This window comes from Entelurus aequoreus, linkage group LG13, assembly GCF_033978785.1.
Source record: "Entelurus aequoreus isolate RoL-2023_Sb linkage group LG13, RoL_Eaeq_v1.1, whole genome shotgun sequence".
Classification (NCBI taxonomy): Eukaryota; Metazoa; Chordata; class Actinopteri; order Syngnathiformes; family Syngnathidae; genus Entelurus; species Entelurus aequoreus.
In genome coordinates, this window is record NC_084743.1 from 60,386,335 (window position 1) to 60,407,758 (window position 21,424).

A 21,424-nucleotide genomic window follows, 5' to 3' on the forward strand; every position below is an offset into this window, starting at 1 on the left:
ATTGTTTATGCCATGGCGTCATCTTTTGGACGGGTTTGCTCACTGCAGGTAGGATAGGATAGGTCTTTATTGACCTATCCTATCCTACCTATATGGATTCTTCATTCATCACTCCAACATTTGTAAGTTTAACAATATAACTAAAATAATTATTACTTACTAAACCGTCCCATGTTTGACGTCTGTAGGAGTGTTTTCATGCATATTTGTACGTGCTGTCGTAATGTAATAAAGCTAACACCGTTGGCATTAGCTAATATGCTAACACGAGTGTCTGTGTTAGTATTATTAACTTACAATGGCAAACTGTTTGTATTGTTTGTTTTGTAAATTCGGCAAAACGTCACCGAGGAGTTATTGAGTCTGTTTAGATCAGACCTGGGCAAATTAAGGCCCTGGGGGCCACATGCGGCCTGTTAAGCTTTTCAATCTGGCCCGCCGGACATTCACAAATATTTTTTTTATATCTTTAAGATGGAAAGTGTAGCTGACATTATGATGTGCAGTGATGTTTTCAAATTACCATAAGTCTTGAACTATACAACATATTTCAATGTTTGGAATCTGCGCTTTTGCATGATATTTTAGTGACTAGTGTTGTCTTGATACCAATATTATTTTTAGGGATGTCCGATAATGGCTTTTTGCCGATATCCGATATTCCGATATTGTCCAACTCTTTAATTACCGATACCGATATCAACCGATACCGATATCAACCGATACCGATATCAACCGATATATACAGTTGTGGAATTAACACATTATTATGCCTAATTTGGACAACCAGGTATGGTGAAGATAAGGTACTTTAAAAAAAAAAAAAATTATAAAATAAAATAAGATAAATAAATCAAAAACATTTTCTTGAATAAAAAAGAAAGTAAAACAATATAAAAACAGTTACATTGAAACTAGTAATTAATGAAAATTAGTAAAATTAACTGTTAAAGGTTAGTACTATTAGTGGACCAGCAGCATGCACAATCATGTGTGCTTACGGACTGTATCCCTTGCAGACTGTATTGATATACATTGATATATAATGTAGGAACCAGAATATTAATAACAGAAAGAAACAACCCTTTTGTCTGAATGAGTGTGAATGAGTGTAAAAAAAAACAAAAAAAACAAAAAAAAACGATACAGATAATAAAAAAAACGATACCGATAATTTCCGATATTACATTTTAACGCATTTATCGGCCGATAATATCGGCCTGCCGACATCTCTAATTATTTTGATACTTTTCGGTACTTTTTGATACTTTTCTAAATAAAGGGGACCAGAAAAAATTGCATTATTGGCCTTATTTTAACAAATCTTAGGGTGTGGCGGACCGGTACTTTTCAGAGGCGGTATGGTACCGAATATGATTAATTAGTATCGCGGTACTATACCAATACCCGTATACCGTACAACCCTACTAGTTACTATGGTAATCTACGTTACAGCAGGTCAGATGAGGCACCAAGCAGCGTGCGTGGGGAGTGTTTCCAGAGCGGCCAGCCTGAAATGTGGGTGTCAGGGACAGACGTGGAAGGAGATTTTTACAAGAAAATTCTAAAGCTTAGTGATGTATCACATATATCAGATTGTAGATGTTTTTTGTTTTTTTTACCCTTCACGTTCATATTTCGCTGTGTTTGTTGCATTTTTGTTGCATTTGGCTTGATTGTAAAATATGTCGATTGAGAGGGGGTGTGACCTTCATGTGTTGTCAATATTCAGGGTTTTATCGTTCATAGAAAAAAAATAAATTCCATTCCGTTTTTAAGGCGGTCTGTCATAACATTTTTAGCATTCAATCAGACTTTATTGTGAGGTTTTGTATTGGTTTTCCTAAAAATAGATATACCGGCCCCCAGACACATTTTTTTCTCTAAATGTGGCCCCCCGAGTCAAAATAATTGCCCAGGCCTGGTTTAGATGATTGGAGAGCTCGCTTCTACAGCTAGTGGGTCCATGACGATGACTTCTGTTTTGTTTAAACAGCCGTTTTACTGCCGCGATACAGACACCATTTGGAAACAATTAAGGTATGTGAATAAACATTTACAAAATCTTTCTGTGTAAATAACTAATTTCACAACATATATACACTACCGTTCAAAAGTTTGGGGTCACCCAAACAATTTTGTGGAATAGCCTTCATTTCTAAGAACAAGAATAGACTGTCGAGTTTCAGATGAAAGTTCTCTTTTTCTGGCCATTTTGAGCGTTTAATTGACCCCACAAGTGTGATGCTCCAGAAACTCAATCTGCTCAAATGAAGGTCAGTTTTGTAGCTTCTGTAACGAGCTAAACTGTTTTCAGATGTGTGAACATGATTGCACAAGGGTTTTCTAATCATCAATTAGCCTTCTGAGCCAATGAGCAAACACATTGTACCATTAGAACACTGGAGTGATAGTTGCTGGAAATGGGCCTCTATACACCTATGCAGATATTGCACCAAAAACCAGACATTTGCAGCTAGAATAGTCATTTACCACATTAGCAATGTATAGAGTGTATTTCTTTAAAGTTAAGACTAGTTTAAAGTTATCTTCATTGGAAATAAGGACATTTCAATGTGACCCCAAACTTTTGAAGGGTAGTGTATATCTGCGGCTTATAGTCCGGAGCGGCTAATATATGGAAAATATTTTTTTCTTCTCAAATTTAGTGGGTGCGGCTTATATACCGGTGCGCTCTATAATCTGGAAAATACAGTACCTAAAAACGACCTTTGGTGTTTGGATGCAGTCACTACACGATGGACAAACAACTGACACTGCGGTATATGTAGTTAACAAAAATATAGTTTTTAAAGCTATTGCGGGCCAAGTGAAAATGACATGAGCAGTTTTTGACATTTCACAAAACATTTCCATGTAAAAAAAGCATTATGGAGAATTTATTTTATATTTTTTATAATCAACAATGACCAGATGGACACTTACCTTCATACTGCCCATGTGGCTCTGTCTCTCTGCTGCCCTCATAACTCCGTCTGGAATGTTGCTTGCTGACAGACAATAAAAAAACACCCTCAGTTATGGCTGATAAGCTTAAAAAAAACATGACTGATACGGTGTACAATGCCACCTGTTTTGACAAGAACATTGTAAACACCGTAAAGCAATGAAATTAGTAGACATTGAGATAGGCTCCAGCACCCCCCGCGACCCCAAAGGGGACAAGCGGTAGAAAATGGATGGGTGGATGGATGTTGCAGAAGTTACTTGCACATGTTTGAAAAAAAAGTCCCTTTTTTGGGCCGATTACAGAATAAATTCTTGCAAGAAAATGTTACACATCTATAGAATTAGGGGTGTAAAGATTTTATTACTTACAATATAAAAACTATATTGGAGAGCCTTGAGTATTGGCTGATAGTGATATTGATCCAGTATCGACACAAAACATATACTTTTATTTTGTAGTGTGGAATGTTAGAAAAGGTTTGATCAAGGGAAATTAGTCAAACAGAGAACAATGGTAGGTATGAAAAACACTAATCTATTCTTTAGGGGTGTTTAAAAAAAAAAATCAAATCGATTAAAAGGTTTTTATTTACATATATTTTTAATCGTTTTGATTTTATATATATATAATACTGTAAATAAAAATCGAATCGATTAAAAAATATATATAATTTTTAAAAATCAATGTAATTGTTTATATATATATATATATATATATATATATATATATATATATATATATATATATATATATATATATATATATATATATATATATATATATATATGTATATATATATATATACACCTACTCAGGGGCCCAGTGGTTAGAGTGTCTGTCCTGAGATCGGTAGGTTGTGAGTTCAAAACCCCGGCCGAGTCCTACCAAAGACTATAAAAATGGGACCCAATACCTCCCTGCTTGGCACTCAGCATCAAGGGTTGAGGGGTTAAATCACCAAAAATGATTCCCAGGCGTGGCCACCGCTGCTGCCCACTGCTCCCCTCACCTCCCAGGGGGTGATCAAGGGTGATGGGTCAAATGCAGAGAATAAATTTGCCACACCTAGTGTGTGTGTGACAATCATTGGTACTTTAACTTTAACATTTCGGACTGCATTGTGCAGAGTGTGAAATTTGGTGGAGGAGGAATTATGGTGTGGGGTTGGTTTTTACGGAGTTGGGCTTGGCCACTTAGTTCCAGTGAAAGGAACTTTGAATGCTCCAGGATACCAAAACATGTTGGACAATTCCATGGGATGGCACTTCAAGTTCATGTGTGAGTAAAGGCAGGTGGCCAAATACTTTTGGCAATATAGTGTAATCCGATACTTGTTCTTTAGCGGAAAGCGGATATATCAGTCTGATATCAGACCCAGAATAGAATATCTAAAATGCTTACTCTGCCCATTATTTGAACATCCTGTGTCACCGAGGTGCATCTTGGGATGGTTGTTGGCGTACGCACTCGCCAAGTACTTCAGAGTTCCTTCATTCTCCACTGAAAAAGGAACACAACACAAGAGAGCAGCGATTAGGACCGCCATGCGATGCCGAGCAGTACACAGCTTTCAGGTGACATCTTTATCAGAGTCTTTCAGAATGGATGTTACGCAACTTTCTGTTTTTAGCTTGTCAAGTCTTATCTGTAGGCTGCGAGGACACAGTGACCCAGTTGCTAATGTGATGTAACTGAAAAGGTCTACGGCCCTGTGCGGGGCATCAAGACCCCTGGAAATGACGGATCGTCTCAGGCGGGTCGAGCAGTAATTCAAATATTTGATTTACTGAGATACTGAATTAAAACAGACTTGGGGTCTTATAACTTACGAAGAAGGCAGCAGCACTTTTTAAAAACACCGCACATGATGTCAATACCATCTAATGCACTGCAAAAACTGAAATCTAAGTAGGATGAAATATCTCAAATAAGGGTGATATTTGCTTATTTTCTGTCTGATAAGATAATTCTTCTCACTAAGCAGATTTTATGTTAGAGTGTTTTACTTGTTTTAAGGGTTTTTGGTCCTAAATTATCTCAGTAAGATACTACAGCTTGTTGCTGAGATTTGATGACCTATATTGAGTAAAACATGCTTGAAACTAGAATATCAACTGATGCAAAGCTGTGTCATCAACACTCACAAGTAGGGATGTCCGATAATGGCTTTTTGCCGATATCCGATATTCCGATATTGTCCAACTCTTTAATTACCGATACCGATATCAACCGATACTGATATCAACCGATATATGCAGTCGTGGAATTAACACATTATTATGCCTAATTTGGACAACCATGTATGGTGAAGATAAGGTACTTTTTAAAAAAAAATAAAAAATAAGATAACTAAATTAAAAACATTTTCTTGAATAAAAAAGAAAGTAAAACAATATAAAAACAGTTACATAGAAACTAGTAATTAATGAAAATGAGTAAAATTAACTGTTAAAGGTTAGTACTATTAGTGGACCAGCAGCACGCACAATCATGTGTGCTTACGGACTGTATCCCTTGCAGACTGTATTGATATATAATGTAGGAACCAGAATATTGATAACAGAAAGAAATGGGGGGAGGGAGGTTTTTTGGGTTGGTGCACTAATTGTAAGTGTATCTTGTGTTTTTTATGTTGATTTAATTAAAAAAAAAAACGATACAGATAATAAAAAAACCGATACCGATAATTTCCGATATTACATTTTAACGCATTTATCGGCCGATAATATCGGCAGGCCGATATTATCGGACATCCCTACTCACAAGTATAAAACTACTTTTTTAAAGTAATAATTTCTTATTTCAAGCATGAAAAAAAAAAAATCATGACTTTGACACAATTGTGTCTCATAATTAAAACAGATGACAGCCAAATGGACTTTTCTGTTTTATTTTCAATGAAACAATAGAAAATATGTACTCATATAGTAGAACAGTTGGCACAGTACAGTAAACTGACAGTTAATATTTAAACATTTAACATTTCAAACAATTTTGAACAGAGATAGTTCATGCACATTCAGATAAATTCTTCAAAATTACAATTAAAAAAATGTTGGCCGGGGGCCGGGCTGTATATATGCGCATTAATTGACTGAAAGAGCACGCACTTGGCGCGATGATGTCATGTTATCCAAGGAAAAATGCATTTTTAGACCATATGATTTGCCTGAGCGACTATTAAACCCTGAGAGTAACAAGCGCTTGCCTTGTATCCTTTCCATTAAGAACAATAAATTAGTTTTCAGTATAAGTTTGCTGGTTTCAAGAAACGTAATGGCGAGCGCATATCATTATGTCAAGATAATGGCACTAGCATTTACTTCATTTAAGAATATTTTTCAACATATTGAGCAAAAAGGTCTTCTTTTTTATTCTACCAAGAAAAGTGCACTTGTTATTATTGAGAATATACTTATTTTAAGGTATTTTTGGGTTCATTGAGGTTAGCTAATTTTACTTGTTTTGGAATGTCTTGACGAGCCAAATGTTCTTGTTCTATTGGCACATAATTTTGCTTAATTCAAATAAAATACCCCTAATTTTTGTATTTTTGTTTCTTGTTTTTGAACACTGACTTTTTGCAGTGCATGATGTCAATACCATTAATGCACTGCAAAAACTGAAATCTAAGTAAGATTAAATATCTCAAATAAGGGTGATATTTGCTTATTTTCTGTCTGATAAGATATTTCTTCTCACTAAGCAGATTTTATGTTAGAGTGTTTTACTTGTTTTAAGGATTTTTGGTCCTAAATGATCTCAGTAAGATATTACAGCTTGAAGCTGAGATTTGATGACCTATATTGAGTAAAACATGCTTGAAACTAGAATATCAACTGTTGCAAAGCTGTGTCATCAACACTCACAAGTATAAAACTACTTTTTTAAAGTAATAATTTCTTATTTCAAGTATGGAAAAAAAAAATTCATGACTTTGACACAATTGTGTCTCATAATTAAAACAGATGACAGCCAAATGGACTGTGTACAGTTGTTATTAGTGAGAATATACTTACTTTAAAAGTAGTTTTGGGCTCATTGAGGTTAGTTAATTTTACTTGTTTTGGAAAGTCTTGACAAGCCAAATTTTTGTGTTCTATTGGCAGATAATTTTGCTTAGTTCAAATAAAATACCCCTCATTTTTGTATTTTTTTTCTTGTTTTTGAACACTGGCTTTTTGCAGTGTGCTTACCTAATATCAATGTAAAACTTTTTTTGAAGCTCTTGTCGAATTAACACTATAGAAATACCCAGTGTTGTGGACCATTATTATGTACAGTTAGGACCCCCAGCCCACCCACATCCTTTTATCTTAAGGCTGTCTAAAATAATGAGAGGTGACTAGAATTGAAGTTGACCAATTTATTCGAAAAAACAGGGGTAAGTACAATAGCAATACTAGCGCTGTGAGAGAGAGCTGAGCTGTAAATCTCTAAAATGGTTGCCCATCTCTCATGTTTTTGTCCACCTATGTTGCAACGCCTTGCTGGGTATCAAAAGTGAAAGTTACCTTGACACACACAGTCTACTGCACTCTCCCTCCAGGCTCGTACTTTATGACGGCATTAATAATATAGCGTAAATTCCGGACTATAAGCCGCTACTTTTTTCCCCCTACGCTTTGAACCCTGCGGCTTATAAAACGGTGCGGCTAATTTATGGATTTTTCTTTAAAAGTTTTCATTAAACACATGCAAATACACTGAAAAGGTGTGTTATTGTTTGTGCTACGGCGCCATCTTTTGGACGAGTTTGCTCACTGTAGGTGCAGCTGGGTAAATGCCTACAAGTGGTTTCTGCTGTATAACGAGAAGTAGAAGTGCCGTTCTGTCCTCTAATCGCCCATAGCGTTTCTACTCCTACAGATTTTTCATTCATGACTCCAAGCAACGTTTGTAAGTTTTACAATATAACAAAAACAATTCTTACTTACTGAATGTCCCATGTGTGATGTCTGTACGAGTGTTGTCATGTACATGCTATCGTAATGTAATCAAGCTAGCGTCATTAGCGCTGGCTAATATGCTAACATGTTTACAAGTGTCTGTGTGAGTATTATTAACTTACAATGGCATTCTTTTTGTATTGTTTCAGTTTCACAAATTCCTCAGTAAATTCACCAAATTGCAGGGTGGAGTTATTGACTCTGTTTATCTGATTGGAGAGCTAGCTTCCGCAGCTAGTGTGTCCATGACGATGACTTCTGTTTTGTTTGATTGGCCGTTTTACTGCCGTGTTACAGACACCGTTTGGAAACAATTATGGTATGTAAATAAACATTTATATCTTTCTGTGTAAATGACTCATTTCACATCGTATATATCTGTGGCTTTTAGTCCGGTGCGGCTAATATATATAAAAAAAATGTTTTTCTTTTTAAAATTTAGTGGGTGTGACTTATATACTTGTGCACTCTATAGTCCGGAAAATACAGTATGTAAAACAGAGTGAGGTCATTGTGTGTATCTCTTCAAGCAGAGCTGAATACCAATCTATTCTGCTTAAAGGTGGAAAAAATCCATAGGTCAGCGAATACATAAACTAGAGGATAGAGTTACTGTACCTGATTGGACAGGCTTATCGTATGGATAAGTAGCCACAAGAGAGCCTCCATCGAGGGCCACAGACAGAGTGTAGCCTTTATCTAATATCATATCCATCATCGCCTTGGTCTCCGGCTGTGGCTCGACCACACGCTGTGATGCGTTGCCTAAGAATACAGGGATTACATAAAATGGAATATAGTGTGTCAGTCTGTCAGATATGTTCCATTCAAACACAACTCTACAACTGACCAAAGAAGTCTGTGTCCAGATCCTTGCCGTGGGCGTTGCTAAAACCCTGTGTGGAAGTGCACTGCGTCTCGGCCGCTTGTTCTCTTCCATCAGGGTTGACTGACGGCACAATCACTATCCTCGTCTCATTGATGAGCTGAGGGAGGAAAATGGAGAGACGATGTAAACCAGAGGCACTCACTGGCCTGCCTTCAAGACAAAAAAAGGACATTTTTATCAAGAATTTTTTTATACATTTACAAATTAGTTACCCTGGTCCGATATCAACAAAAAAAACAAATATCGGATTGTATCAGTTTGCATGTGAACTCCCCAATACAAGCAGTCCTGCTTATTAAATGGTTGTTCTATTTTATTCAAGTCATTTACAAAAGGTAAACAGAGTAAGCTAGAGGCTACTACAGACCACAGACTGGATGCTTTTAAAAAAGGCTTAAAAACCCTTCTTTTAAAAAAAAACTTTTTTTAAATATATGCGTGCTCGTTCTAGTTTTTATTTGTATTTATTTTAATTATCTTTTTATTTATTTTTTTAATACACTGAAGCACTTTGAGGTTGTTTGCTCAATGGAAAGTGCTTTTTTACAAATAAAATCTATTATTATTATTATTATTACTAGGAGCTAGCAGCGACACAACAGCAAACAAGATGAACATTTTTATTTCCCCTCGGGGATTAATAAAGTATTTCTGATTCTGATTCTGATTCTGAAGCTAGACATTTTTAATAAGTGTCCATAATTAAGCAATTTTGCAGTATAAAACAGCACATTGTGTGTAAAATAATTATAATTGCATATTACTTAAACATACAGTGCATCCGGAAAGTATTCACTTCACTTTTTCCACATTTTGCTATCTTACAGTATTATTCCAAAAAGGAATTATTCATTTTTGTCCTCAAAATTCTGCACACAATACCCCATAATGAAAATGTGAACATTTTCCCCCAAACAATCTGATGGAGCTTGAAAGGTGCTAATATCGGTATCGTATCTGAAGTGAAAAAAGTTGTATCGGTTATTGTGACCAGCAAGTCTCAAAGCTCCAATATCGGTATCACATCAGAAGTGAAAAAGTTGTATCGGTTATTGTGACCACTAAGTCTCAAGGCTAAAATATCGGTATCGTATCAGAAGTGAGAAAGTTGCATCGGTTATTGTGACCACTAAATCTCAAGGCTGCAATATCAGTACCGTATCGGTAAATGTAAAAGTTGTATGGGGCCTGGATGAAACTTACCCTTGTAATGGCTGCGTTCTTGCCATAGTTGATACATAAGAAGGCAGCAAACTCAAGCAGCAGCTCAGTGCCTACAGGGGCGTTACCATGGATCCCTGCCACAAAGCGGACTTTGGGCTCAGAGGGCTCAGCCTCTCCTGGGTTGTTGGAGATTTCCAGCGCCGAAATGGTTCTAAACTCGACACTTTGGCCCAAACTAGGTGAAAAAGAAGGTTACCGTCGGCATCAGACCAAAGTGCCATAAGTAGTCTTCCACGCCGTACCTGTGTAAGTGTGTAATTTTGGGAAAGTTGAGCGTAAGGCCTCGGAGGAATGCAGACCGCTCCTTGTAATCTCGGAATCTGAAGCTGTTCTCCGTGTCTGTGCTCCGGACCAACTGTTCTAGACCCTGGCCGAGAGAAAGGTCCTTGATCAAGCTCTTGAACTCTTCCTCAGATGGGTTTTGGGTGGGCTTGGGTCCGGAGGGCGACAGGCCATTCAGGTCCGAGTGAACCCGCGTCAGTCTGAAGTCCACCACCTCTGCTCCCTTCTGGACCACGGTAGCGTATGTCCTCACAGGATGATATCTACAAAAGCAGGATTGTGGTTAATGTGGTGCTTTAATTAGGGCCCAAGCAGCAAAAGCTGCGAATGCCCTATTGCAGGGGTCACCAACCTTTTTGAAACCAAAAGCTACTTCTTGGGTACTGATTAATGCGAAGGGCTACCAGTTTGATACACACTTAAATAAAATTGCCAGAAATAGCCAATTTGCTCAATTTACCTTTAACTCTATGTTATTATTAATAATTAATGATATTTACACATAATTGAACGGTTAAAAAGAGGAGAAAACACGAAAAAAATGACAATTTAATTTTGAAACATAGTTTATCTTCAATTTCGACTCTTTAAAATTCTAAATTCAACCGAAAAAAAGAAGAGAAAAACTAGCTAATTCGAATCTTTTTGAAAAAATTCAAAAAATAATTTATGGAACATCATTAGTAATTTTTTCTGATTAAGATTAATTTTAGAATTTTGATGACATGTTTTAAATAGGTTAAAATCCAATCTGCACTTTGTTAGAATATATAACAAATTGGACCAAGCTATATTTCTAACAAAGACAAATCATTATTTCTTCTAGATTTTCCAGAACAAAATTTTTAAAGGAAATTCAAAAGACTTTGAAATAAGATTTAAATTTGATTCTACAGATTTTCTAGATTTGCCAGAATATTTTTTTTGAATTTTAATCATAATAAGTTTGAAGAAATATTTCACAAATATTCTTCGTCGAAAAAACAGAAGCTAAAATGAAGAATTAAATTAAAATGTATTTATTATCCTTTACAATAAAAAAAATAAATTTACTTGAACATTGATTTAAATTGTCAGGAAAGAAGAGGAAGGAATTTTAAAGGTTAAAAAGGTATATGTGTTTAAAAATCCTAAAATCATTTTTAAGGTTGTATTTTTTCTCTAAAATTGTCTTTCTGAAAGTTGTAAGAAGCAAAGTAAAAAAATTAATTAATTTATTTAAACAAGTGAAGACCAAGTCTTTAAAATATTTTCTTGGATTTTCAAATTCTATTTGAGTTTTGTCTCTCTTAGAATTAAAAATGTCAGGCAAAGCGATACCAGCTTGCTAGTAAATAAATAACATTTAAAAAATAGAGGCAGCTCACTGGTAAGTGCTGCTATTTGAGCTATTTTTAGAACAGGCCAGCGGGCTACTCATCTGGTCCTTACGGGCTACCTGGTGCCCGCGGGCACCACGTTGGTGACCCCTGCCCTATTGGAACTGCTTTGTTTATCATTATTCTCCCTCTTGGATCGCATTTTAGAGGCACACAACATGCACCAAAACTCAACAATTTTTGCAAGCGCGTTCGGTTCTGTGAAATAATTTATATTTTTGGGGTCCCAAAAACAAAATATCAAAATCGACTCTCTGGCGCCCCCTTGAAAATTTGAAATAAAATTAGCCCTTGCCACCAGTTTTTTAAAAAGTTGTGTCGGTTATTGTGACCACTAAGTCTCAAGGCTCCAGTATCGGTATCGTATCGGAAGTGAAAAAGTTGTATCGGCTATCATGACAACTAGGTCTCAAAGCTCCAATATCGGAAATTGCATCAGAAGTGAATAAGTTGTATCGGTTATTGTGACCACTAGGCCTCAAGGCTGCAATATCGGTCGTGAAAAAAGTTGTATTGGTTATTGTGAGCACTGAGTCTCAAGGCTGCAATATCGGTATCGTATCGGTAAGTGAAAAAGTTGTATCGGTTATTGTGACAATTAAATCTCAAAACTGCAATATCGATATCGTATCGGAAGTGAAAAAGTTGTATCTGTTATCGTGACCACTAAGTCTCAAGGCTGCAATATCAGTATCGTATCGGAAGTGAAAAGGTTGTGTCGGTTATCGTGACCACTAAGTCTCAAGGCTCCAATATCGGTATCGTATCGGAAGTGAAAAAGTTGTATCGGTTATTGTGACCATTAAATCTCAAAGCTGCAATATTGATATCGTATCGGAAGTTAAAAAGTTGTATCGGCTATCGTGACCACTAAGTCTCAAGGCTGCAATATCAGTATCGTATCGGAAGTGAAAAAGTTGTATCTGTTATCGTGACCACTAAGTCTCAAGGCTGCAATATCGGTATCGTATTGGAAGTGAAAAAGTTGTATCGGTTATTGTGACCATTAAATCTCAAAGCTGCAATATCGATATCATATCGGAAGTGAAAAAGTTGTATCTGTTATTGTGACCACTAAGTCTCAAGGCTGCAATATCAGTATCGTATCGGAAGTGAAAAAGTTATATCTGTTATCGTGACCACTAAATCTCAAGGCTGCAATATCGGTATCGTATTGGAAGTGAAAAAATTGTATCTGTTATCGTGACCACTAAGTCTCAAGGCTGCAATATCGGTATCGTATCGGTAAGTGAAAAAGTTGTACCGGTTATTGTGACAATTAAATCTCAAAACTGCAATATCGATATCATATAGGAAGTGAAAAAGTTGTATCTGTTATCGTGACCACTAAGTCTCAAGGCTGCAATATCAGTATCGTACCGGAAGTGAAAAATTTGTGTCGGTTATCGTGACCACTAAGTCTCAAGGCTCCAATATCGGTATCGTATCGGAAGTGAAAAAGTTGTATCGGTTATTGTGACAATTAAATCTCAAAACTGCAATATCGATATCGTATCGGAAGTGAAAAAGTTGTATCTGTCATCGTGACCACTAAGTCTCAAGGCTGCAATATCAGTATCGTATCGGAAATGAAAAAGTTGTGTTGGTTATCGTGACCACTAAGTCTCAAGGCTCCAATATCGGTATCGTATCGGAAGTGAAAAAGTTGTATCGGTTATTGTGACCATTAAATCTCAAAGCTGCAATATCGATATCGTATCGGAAGTGAAAAAAGTTTTATCGTTATTGTGACCACTAAGTCTGAAGGCACCAATATCGGTATCGTATCGGAAGTAAAAATGTTGTATCGGCTATCGTGACAACTAGGTCTTACGGCTCCAATATCGGAAATCGTATCGGAAGTGAAAATGTTGTATCGGCTATCGTGACAACTTGGTCTCATGGCTCCAATATCGGAAATGGTATCGGAAGTGAAAAAGTTTTATCGGTTATTGTGACTACTAGGCCTCAAGGCTGCAATATTGGTATCGTATCGGAAGTGAAAAATTTGTATCGTTATTGTGACCACTAGGCCTCAAGGCTGCAATATCGGTATTGTATCGGAAGTGAAAAAAGTTTTATCGGTTATTGTGACCACTAAGTCTCAAGGCTCCAATATCGGTATCGTATCGGAAGTGAAAAAAGTTTTATCGTTATTGTGACCACTAAGTCTCAAGGCACCAATATCGGTATCGTATCGGAAGTAAAAAAAATTGTATTGGTTATCGTGACCACTAAGTCTCAAGGCTCCAATATCGGAAATCGTATAGGAAGTGAAAATGTTATATCGGCTATCATGACATCTAGGTCTCAAGGCTCCAATATCTGAAATGGTATCGGAAGTTAAAAAGTTGTATCGGTTATTGTGACCACTAGTCCTCAAGGCTGCAATATCAGTATCGTATCGGAAGTGAAAAAGTTGTGTCGGTTATCGTGACCACTAAGTCTCAAGGCTGCAATATCAGTATCGTATCGGAAGTGAAAAAGTTGTGTCGGTTATCGTGACCACTAAGTCTCAAGGCTGCAATATCGGTATCGTATTGGAAGTGAAAAAGTTGTATCGGTTATTGTGACTATTAAATCTCAAAGCTGCAATATCAATATCGTATCGGAAGTGAAAAAGTTGTATCTGTTATCGTGACCGCCAAGTCTCAAAGCTACAATATCAGTATCGTATCGGAATTTAAAAAGTTGTGTCGGTTATCATGACCACTAACTCTCAAGGCTCCAATATAGGTATCATATCGGAAGTCAAAAAATGGTATTGGTTATCGTGACCACTAACTCTCAAGGCTCCAATATCGGTATCGTATAGGAAGTTAAAAAGTTGTATCGGCTATCGTGACAACTAGGTCGCAAGGCTCCAATATCGGAAATCGTATCGGAAGTAAAAATGTTGTATCGGCTATCGTGACAACTAGGTCTTACGGCTCCAATATCGGAAATCGTATCGGAAGTGAAAATGTTGTATCGGCTATCGTGACAACTTGGTCTCATGGCTCCAATATCGGAAATCGTATCGGAAGTGAAAATGTTATATCAGCTATCATGACAACTAGGTCTCAAGGCTCCAATATCGGAAATGGTATCGGAAGTGAAAAACTTTTATCGGTTATTGTGACTACTAGGCCTCAAGGCTGCAATATTGGTATCGTATCGGAAGTGAAAATTTTTTATCGTTATTGTGACCACTAGGCCTCAAGGCTGCAATATCGGTATTGTATCGGAAGTGAAAAAAGTTTTATCGGTTATTGTGACCACTAAGTCTCAAGGCTCCAATATCGGTATCGTATCGGAAGTGAAAAAAGTTTTATCGTTATTGTGACCACTAAGTCTCAAGGCACCAATATCGGTATCGTATCGGAAGTAAAAAAATTGTATTGGTTATCGTGACCACTAAGTCTCAAGGCTCCAATATCGGAAATCGTATAGTAAGTGAAAATGTTATATCGGCTATCGTGACATCTAGGTCTCAAGGCTCCAATATCTGAAATGGTATCGGAAGTGAAAAAGTTGTATCGGTTATTGTGACCACTAGTCCTCAAGGCTGCAATATTGGTATCGTATCGGAAGTGAAAAAGTTGTATCGTTATTGTGACCACTAGGCCTCAAGGCTGCAATATCGGTATCGTATCGGAAGTGAAAAAAGTTTTATCGGTTATTGTGACCACTAAGTCTCAAGGCTCCAATATCGGAAATCGTATCGGAAGTCAAAATGTTGTATCAGCTATCGTGACAACTAGCTCTCAAGGCTCAAATATCGGAAATCGTATCGGAAGTGAAAAAGTTGTATGTTATCGTGACCAGTAAGTCTCAAGGCTGCAATATCAGTATCGTATCGGAAATGAAAAAGTTGTGTCGGTTATTGTGACCACTAAGTCTCAAGGCTCCAATATCGGTATCGTATCGGAAGTGAAAAAGTTGTATCGGTTATTGTGACCATTAAATCTCAAAGCTGCAATATCGATATCGTATCGGAAGTGAAAAAAGTTTTATCGTTATTGTGACCACTAAGTCTGAAGGCACCAATATCGGTATCGTATCGGAAGTAAAAATGTTGTATCGGCTATCGTGACAACTAGGTCTTACGGCTCCAATATCGGAAATCGTATCGGAAGTGAAAATGTTGTATCGGCTATCGTGACAACTTGGTCTCATGGCTCCAATATCGGAAATCGTATCGGAAGTGAAAATGTTATATCAGCTATCATGACAACTAGGTCTCAAGGCTCCAATATCGGAAATGGTATCGGAAGTGAAAAACTTTTATCGGTTATTGTGACTACTAGGCCTCAAGGCTGCAATATTGGTATCGTATCGGAAGTGAAAAATTTTTATCGTTATTGTGACCACTAGGCCTCAAGGCTGCAATATCGGTATTGTATCGGAAGTGAAAAAAGTTTTATCGGTTATTGTGACCACTAAGTCTCAAGGCTCCAATATCGGTATCGTATCGGAAGTGAAAAAGTTGTATCGTTATTGTGACCACTAGGCCTCAAGGCTGCAATATCGGTATCGTATCGGAAGTGAAAAAAGTTTTATCGGTTATTGTGACCACTAAGTCTCAAGGCTCCAATATCGGAAATCGTATCGGAAGTCAAAATGTTGTATCAGCTATCGTGACAACTAGCTCTCAAGGCTCAAATATCGGAAATCGTATCGGAAGTGAAAAAGTTGTATGTTATCGTGACCAGTAAGTCTCAAGGCTGCAATATCAGTATTGTATCGGAAATGAAAAAGTTGTGTCGGTTATTGTGACCACTAAGTCTCAAGGCTCCAATATCGGTATCGTATCGGAAGTGAAAAAGTTGTATCGGTTATTGTGACCATTAAATCTCAAAGCTGCAATATCGATATCGTATCGGAAGTGAAAAAAGTTTTATCGTTATTGTGACCACTAAGTCTGAAGGCACCAATATCGGTATCGTATCGGAAGTAAAAATGTTGTATCGGCTATCGTGACAACTAGGTCTTACGGCTCCAATATCGGAAATCGTATCGGAAATGAAAATGTTGTATCGGCTATCGTGACAACTTGGTCTCATGGCTCCAATATCGGAAATCGTATCGGAAGTGAAAATGTTATATCAGCTATCATGACAACTAGGTCTCAAGGCTCCAATATCGGAAATGGTATCGGAAGTGAAAAAGTTGTATCTGTTATCGTGACCACTAGTCCTCAAGGCTGCAATATCGGTATCGTATCGGAAGTGAAAAAAGTTGTATCGGTTATTGTGACCACTAAGTCTCAAAGCTCCAATATTGGAAATCGTATCGGAAGTGAAAATGTTGTATCAGCTGTCGTGACAACTACTTCTAACGGCTCCAATATCGGACATCGTATCGGAAGTGAAAAAAGTGTTATCGTTATTGTGACCACTAAGTCTCAAGGCACCAATATCGGTATCGTATCGGAAGTAAAAAAATTGTATTGGTTATCGTGACCACTAAGTCTCAAGGCTCCAATATCGGAAATCGTATAGGAAGTGAAAATGTTATATCGGCTATCGTGACATCTAGGTCTCAAGGCTCCAATATCTGAAATGGTATCGGAAGTGAAAAAGTTGTATCTGTTATCGTGACCACTAGTCCTCAAGGCTGCAATATCGGTATCGTATCGGAAGTGAAAAAAGTTGTATCGGTTATTGTGACCACTAAGTCTCAAAGCTCCAATATTGGAAATCGTATCGGAAGTGAAAATGTTGTATCAGCTGTCGTGACAACTACTTCTAACGGCTCCAATATCGGACATCGTATCGGAAGTGAAAAAGTTGTATGTTATCGTGACCACTAAGTCTCAAGGCTGCAATATCGGAAATCGTATCGGAAGTGAAAAAGTTGTATGTTATCGTGACCAGTAAGTCTCAAGGCTGCACTATCAATATCGCATCGGAAGTGAAAATGTTGTATGGGTTATTGTGACCACTGGAGTCTCAAGGCTGCAATATCAATATCGTATCGGAAGTGAAAAAGTTGTATGTTATCGTGACCAGTAAGTCTCAAGGCTACACTATCAATATTGTATCGGAAGTGAAAATGTTGTATGGGTTATTGTGACCACTGGAGTCTCAAGGCTGCAATATCGGAAGTGATGCACATAAAAGTCTCATATTTGAAAACAAACAAGAAGTCGGCCATCTTGGTTTCCGTCGGCCATGTTCAGGCCAAAAACAAGGGTTTTACTTTAACAAACTCCTCCTCGGGACTTTGAGCAAATGAGCCGCGGTTAAAAACGACAAGATACTCGACACGTGTGAAATGATAAACTGCGACGGAATTTTCCCTACGCCGTAAGATGTACGTGTGGCATGGCGCCAAACTTTGGTCAGACGGCTCGCCACAAAACTTTGGACATTCGTGACTCGGCGACACAAGTTGAGATCTCGGTAAGAATCGGTTCAAATGATGACGACAATGCCTTGAAATTATCGACGGTCAAAACCTATTCATGGTTAGGTGAAAAAAAATTGCTCCTCGCCATCAACCATCAAGCTGTGTTTACTTGACTTTAATTGACCAGCTTTTCTTCTCAACGGACACCAGGCTTTATTGTCGAGGACTGATCATGACTCGACATGGATATCGACACATATATCACCGCCTTATGGTGGGAAATTATAACTTCCACATGCGCCAATCTTCCTAGATTTGTTGACGGTGTGGCTTGCAGCCTTAATAACCTGCCTTGGCATGCAGATCTTACCCATGGGCAGAGGCGGTGACAGAATAGGTCCCAGGGACCAGCAGTCTCCAGTAATCCCCAGTCAGAGCCGTGCTGATGTTGTGGTCGATGTCCTCCACGTGAATGGTGGCATTGGGGATCCCCAAACCGTCTCTTATATCCGAGACGGTGCCTTTTATCCCGCTGTGAACCTGGAGCCACACACACAGTCAAACTCTGATACGGGGGAATAAAAACACATTAGCGTTTGCTTACCTGGTGGATATACTGAAGCAAAGATTGTCGATTTTGCTCCCAGTAGTTTGGCAGATCCTTGGCCCGGGGGTACTTCACACAACCCAACTCTATCGTCACCTCAAAACAGTTGGTGTTTACGTAGTTCCAGTCCTGCATGCCACCTGGGAAAACATCGGATTTGGACATGTTTGTAACATATTTGAACAGAAAATATGTATTTTCGCCCATAAATGCTTTAAAATCTAATATCGGAAATTATCGGTATCGGTTTCAAAAAGTAAAATGTATGACTTTTTAAAACGCCGCTGTACGGAGTGGTACACACGGACGTAGCGAGAAGTACAGAGCGCCATTAACCCATACTTGCCAACCCTCCCGTTTTTAGCGGGAGAATCCCGATATTCAGCACCTCTCCCGACAACCTCCCGGCAGAGATTTTCTCCCGACAAACTCCCGGTATTCAGCCGGAGCTGGAGGCCACGCCCCCTCCAGCTCAATGCGGACCTGAGACTGAGTGGGGACAGCCTGTTCTCATGTCCGCTTTCCCACAAAATAAACAGCTTGCCTGCCCAAAGACGTCATAACATCTAGGGCTTTTATAGAGTGCATAACTGCGCACACAACAAGGAGACGAAGCAGAAGAACGAGGAAATTACAGACATGGCGGCCGAAATGATATACTCATCATGAACGGAGAAGTACAGGACAATACTGCCATCTAATGGATAGCCACTGGAACACTGAAATTCAAGTATTATTTTTTTTTTCTATGTACATAAAATTAAAATATATATATATATATATAGCTAGAATTCACTGAAAGTCAAGTATTTCATACATATATATATATATATATATATGAAATATATATGAAATACTCGAGTTGGTGAATTCTAGCTGTAAATAACCACGCCCCCAACCCCCGACCAAGCCCACCCACCTCCCGATATTGGAGGTCTCAAGGTTGGCAAGTATGCATTAACCTTAAAGGCACTGCCCGTGCGTGCCGGCCCAATCACATAATATCTACGGCTTTTCACACACACAAGTGAATACATGCATACTTGGTCAACAGCCATACAGGTCACACTGAGGGTGGCGTATAAACAGCTTCAACACTGTTACAAATATGCGCCACACTGTGAACCCACACAAAACAAGAATGACAAACACATTTCGGGAGAACATCCGCACCGTAACACAACATAAACACAACAGAACAAATACCCAGAACCCCTTGCAGCACTAACTCTTCCGGGATGCTACCCCCTACCCCCCCCCCCCCCCACCTCAACCTCCTCATGCTCTCTCAGGGAGAGCATGTCTCAAATTCCAAGCTGCTGTTTTGAGGCATGTTAAAAAAAAATAATGCACTTTGTGACTTCAATAATAAATATGGCAGTGCCATGTTGGCATTATTTCCATAACTTGAGTTGATTTATTTTGGAAAACCTTGTTACATTGTTTAATGCATCCAGCGGGGCATCACAACTAAATTAGGCATAATAATGTGTTAATTCCACGACTGTATATATCGGTATCAGTTGATATCGGAATCGGTAATTTAAGAGTTGGACAATATCGGAAATCGGCAAAAAAGCCATTATCGGACATCTCTAATTTTCGGTGTTTAATTTATGAGGGATGCAGAAATTGGTTATAGGAATATTTTAACCAGGGAGCACGAGAGAATTGACGTCATACCGATATGTCAATAACATTAAAAAATAGCTCCGATAAGCAATAAAAAAAACTGAACACTCCAATGGGAGATTATTCACATTCGGGCTGGGCGAGAAAACGATACATCCTGAAATACACGTAATTGACATTATTAAAAAATGTGTTCAATAAATTGTTCGATAACTGTTTTTTACTTTATTGTCGGAAGGAACCGAAATTTGCGACGCAAGGTTGGTTGCATGAACAAAGAAACTCGCTCTGTGGTAACCGAGCAACGCAGGAAGTGATCGCCGATGAGTGGGCGTGACATGCTAACAGCCAATCAGGTAACAGTATCAACTATCAAAATTGGTTGTCTGGCGGTTGATTCTTTCTTTGCATGGAGTGAGAAGAGAAAGTCAAAATGAAGAAATTGTCACCTGGACAGTATGGCATTTTTTTTGTAACAGTGTTAAAGTTGTTTATACGGTCACCCTCGTGTGACCTGTATGGCTGTTGACCAAGTATGCCTTGCATTCACTTGTGTGTGTGAAAAGCCGTAGATATTATGTGTTTGGGCTGGCACGCTAAGGCAGTGCCTTTAAGGTTTATTGGCGCTCTGTACTTCTCCCTACGTCCGTGTACACAGCGGGTTTTAAAAAGTCATAAATTTTACTTTTTGAAACCGATACCGTTCATTCTGAAACCGATACCGATCGGCCCATAATATCGTCAGTCCGATATTATCGGACACCTCTAGTAATCTATATCGCTTAAAAATATATATATTTAAATGATTAATTATTAATATTTACATTTTAAAAATGGAGAATTGCCATCATCATAAAAGTTGAATTTGCTGATAAGTTCTTTCACTGTCACACTTATTACTATTGTAGTTACTTCACTTACAATAGTGCCCCCCTTTTCATACTATTCAGTTTTCGGTGAAAAATGTCGGCAAAAGTTTGCCACAGCATTCGTATAGTTTCGATTAAAACTAGAGATGTCCGATAATATCGGACAGTGCCCCTCCCGAAAATCTCGCGGGGCAACTATTCTCCCGATTTCCACCGGGACAACATTATTGGGGGCGTGCCTTAAAGGCACTGCCTTTAGCGCCCTCTACGACATGTCGTCACGTCCGCT

General features: G+C 38.1%; 1 protein-coding gene across 1 annotated transcript in view; it reads right to left on the bottom strand.

The window, feature by feature from the left end:
- The window catches only part of cpda (carboxypeptidase D, a), a 77,000-nt gene that overhangs the window by 27,931 nt on the left and 27,645 nt on the right, over nt 1-21,424 (bottom strand). The window contains exons 10-17 of the mRNA XM_062068096.1: nt 18,632-18,774; nt 18,398-18,567; nt 10,276-10,578; nt 10,013-10,208; nt 8,771-8,906; nt 8,539-8,685; nt 4,373-4,471; nt 2,947-3,011 (exon numbers count right to left, since the gene is read on the bottom strand). Coding sequence (XP_061924080.1) covers nt 2,947-3,011; nt 4,373-4,471; nt 8,539-8,685; nt 8,771-8,906; nt 10,013-10,208; nt 10,276-10,578; nt 18,398-18,567; nt 18,632-18,774 — 1,259 coding nt within the window. The remainder of the gene's footprint in view (nt 1-2,946; nt 3,012-4,372; nt 4,472-8,538; nt 8,686-8,770; nt 8,907-10,012; nt 10,209-10,275; nt 10,579-18,397; nt 18,568-18,631; nt 18,775-21,424) is intronic.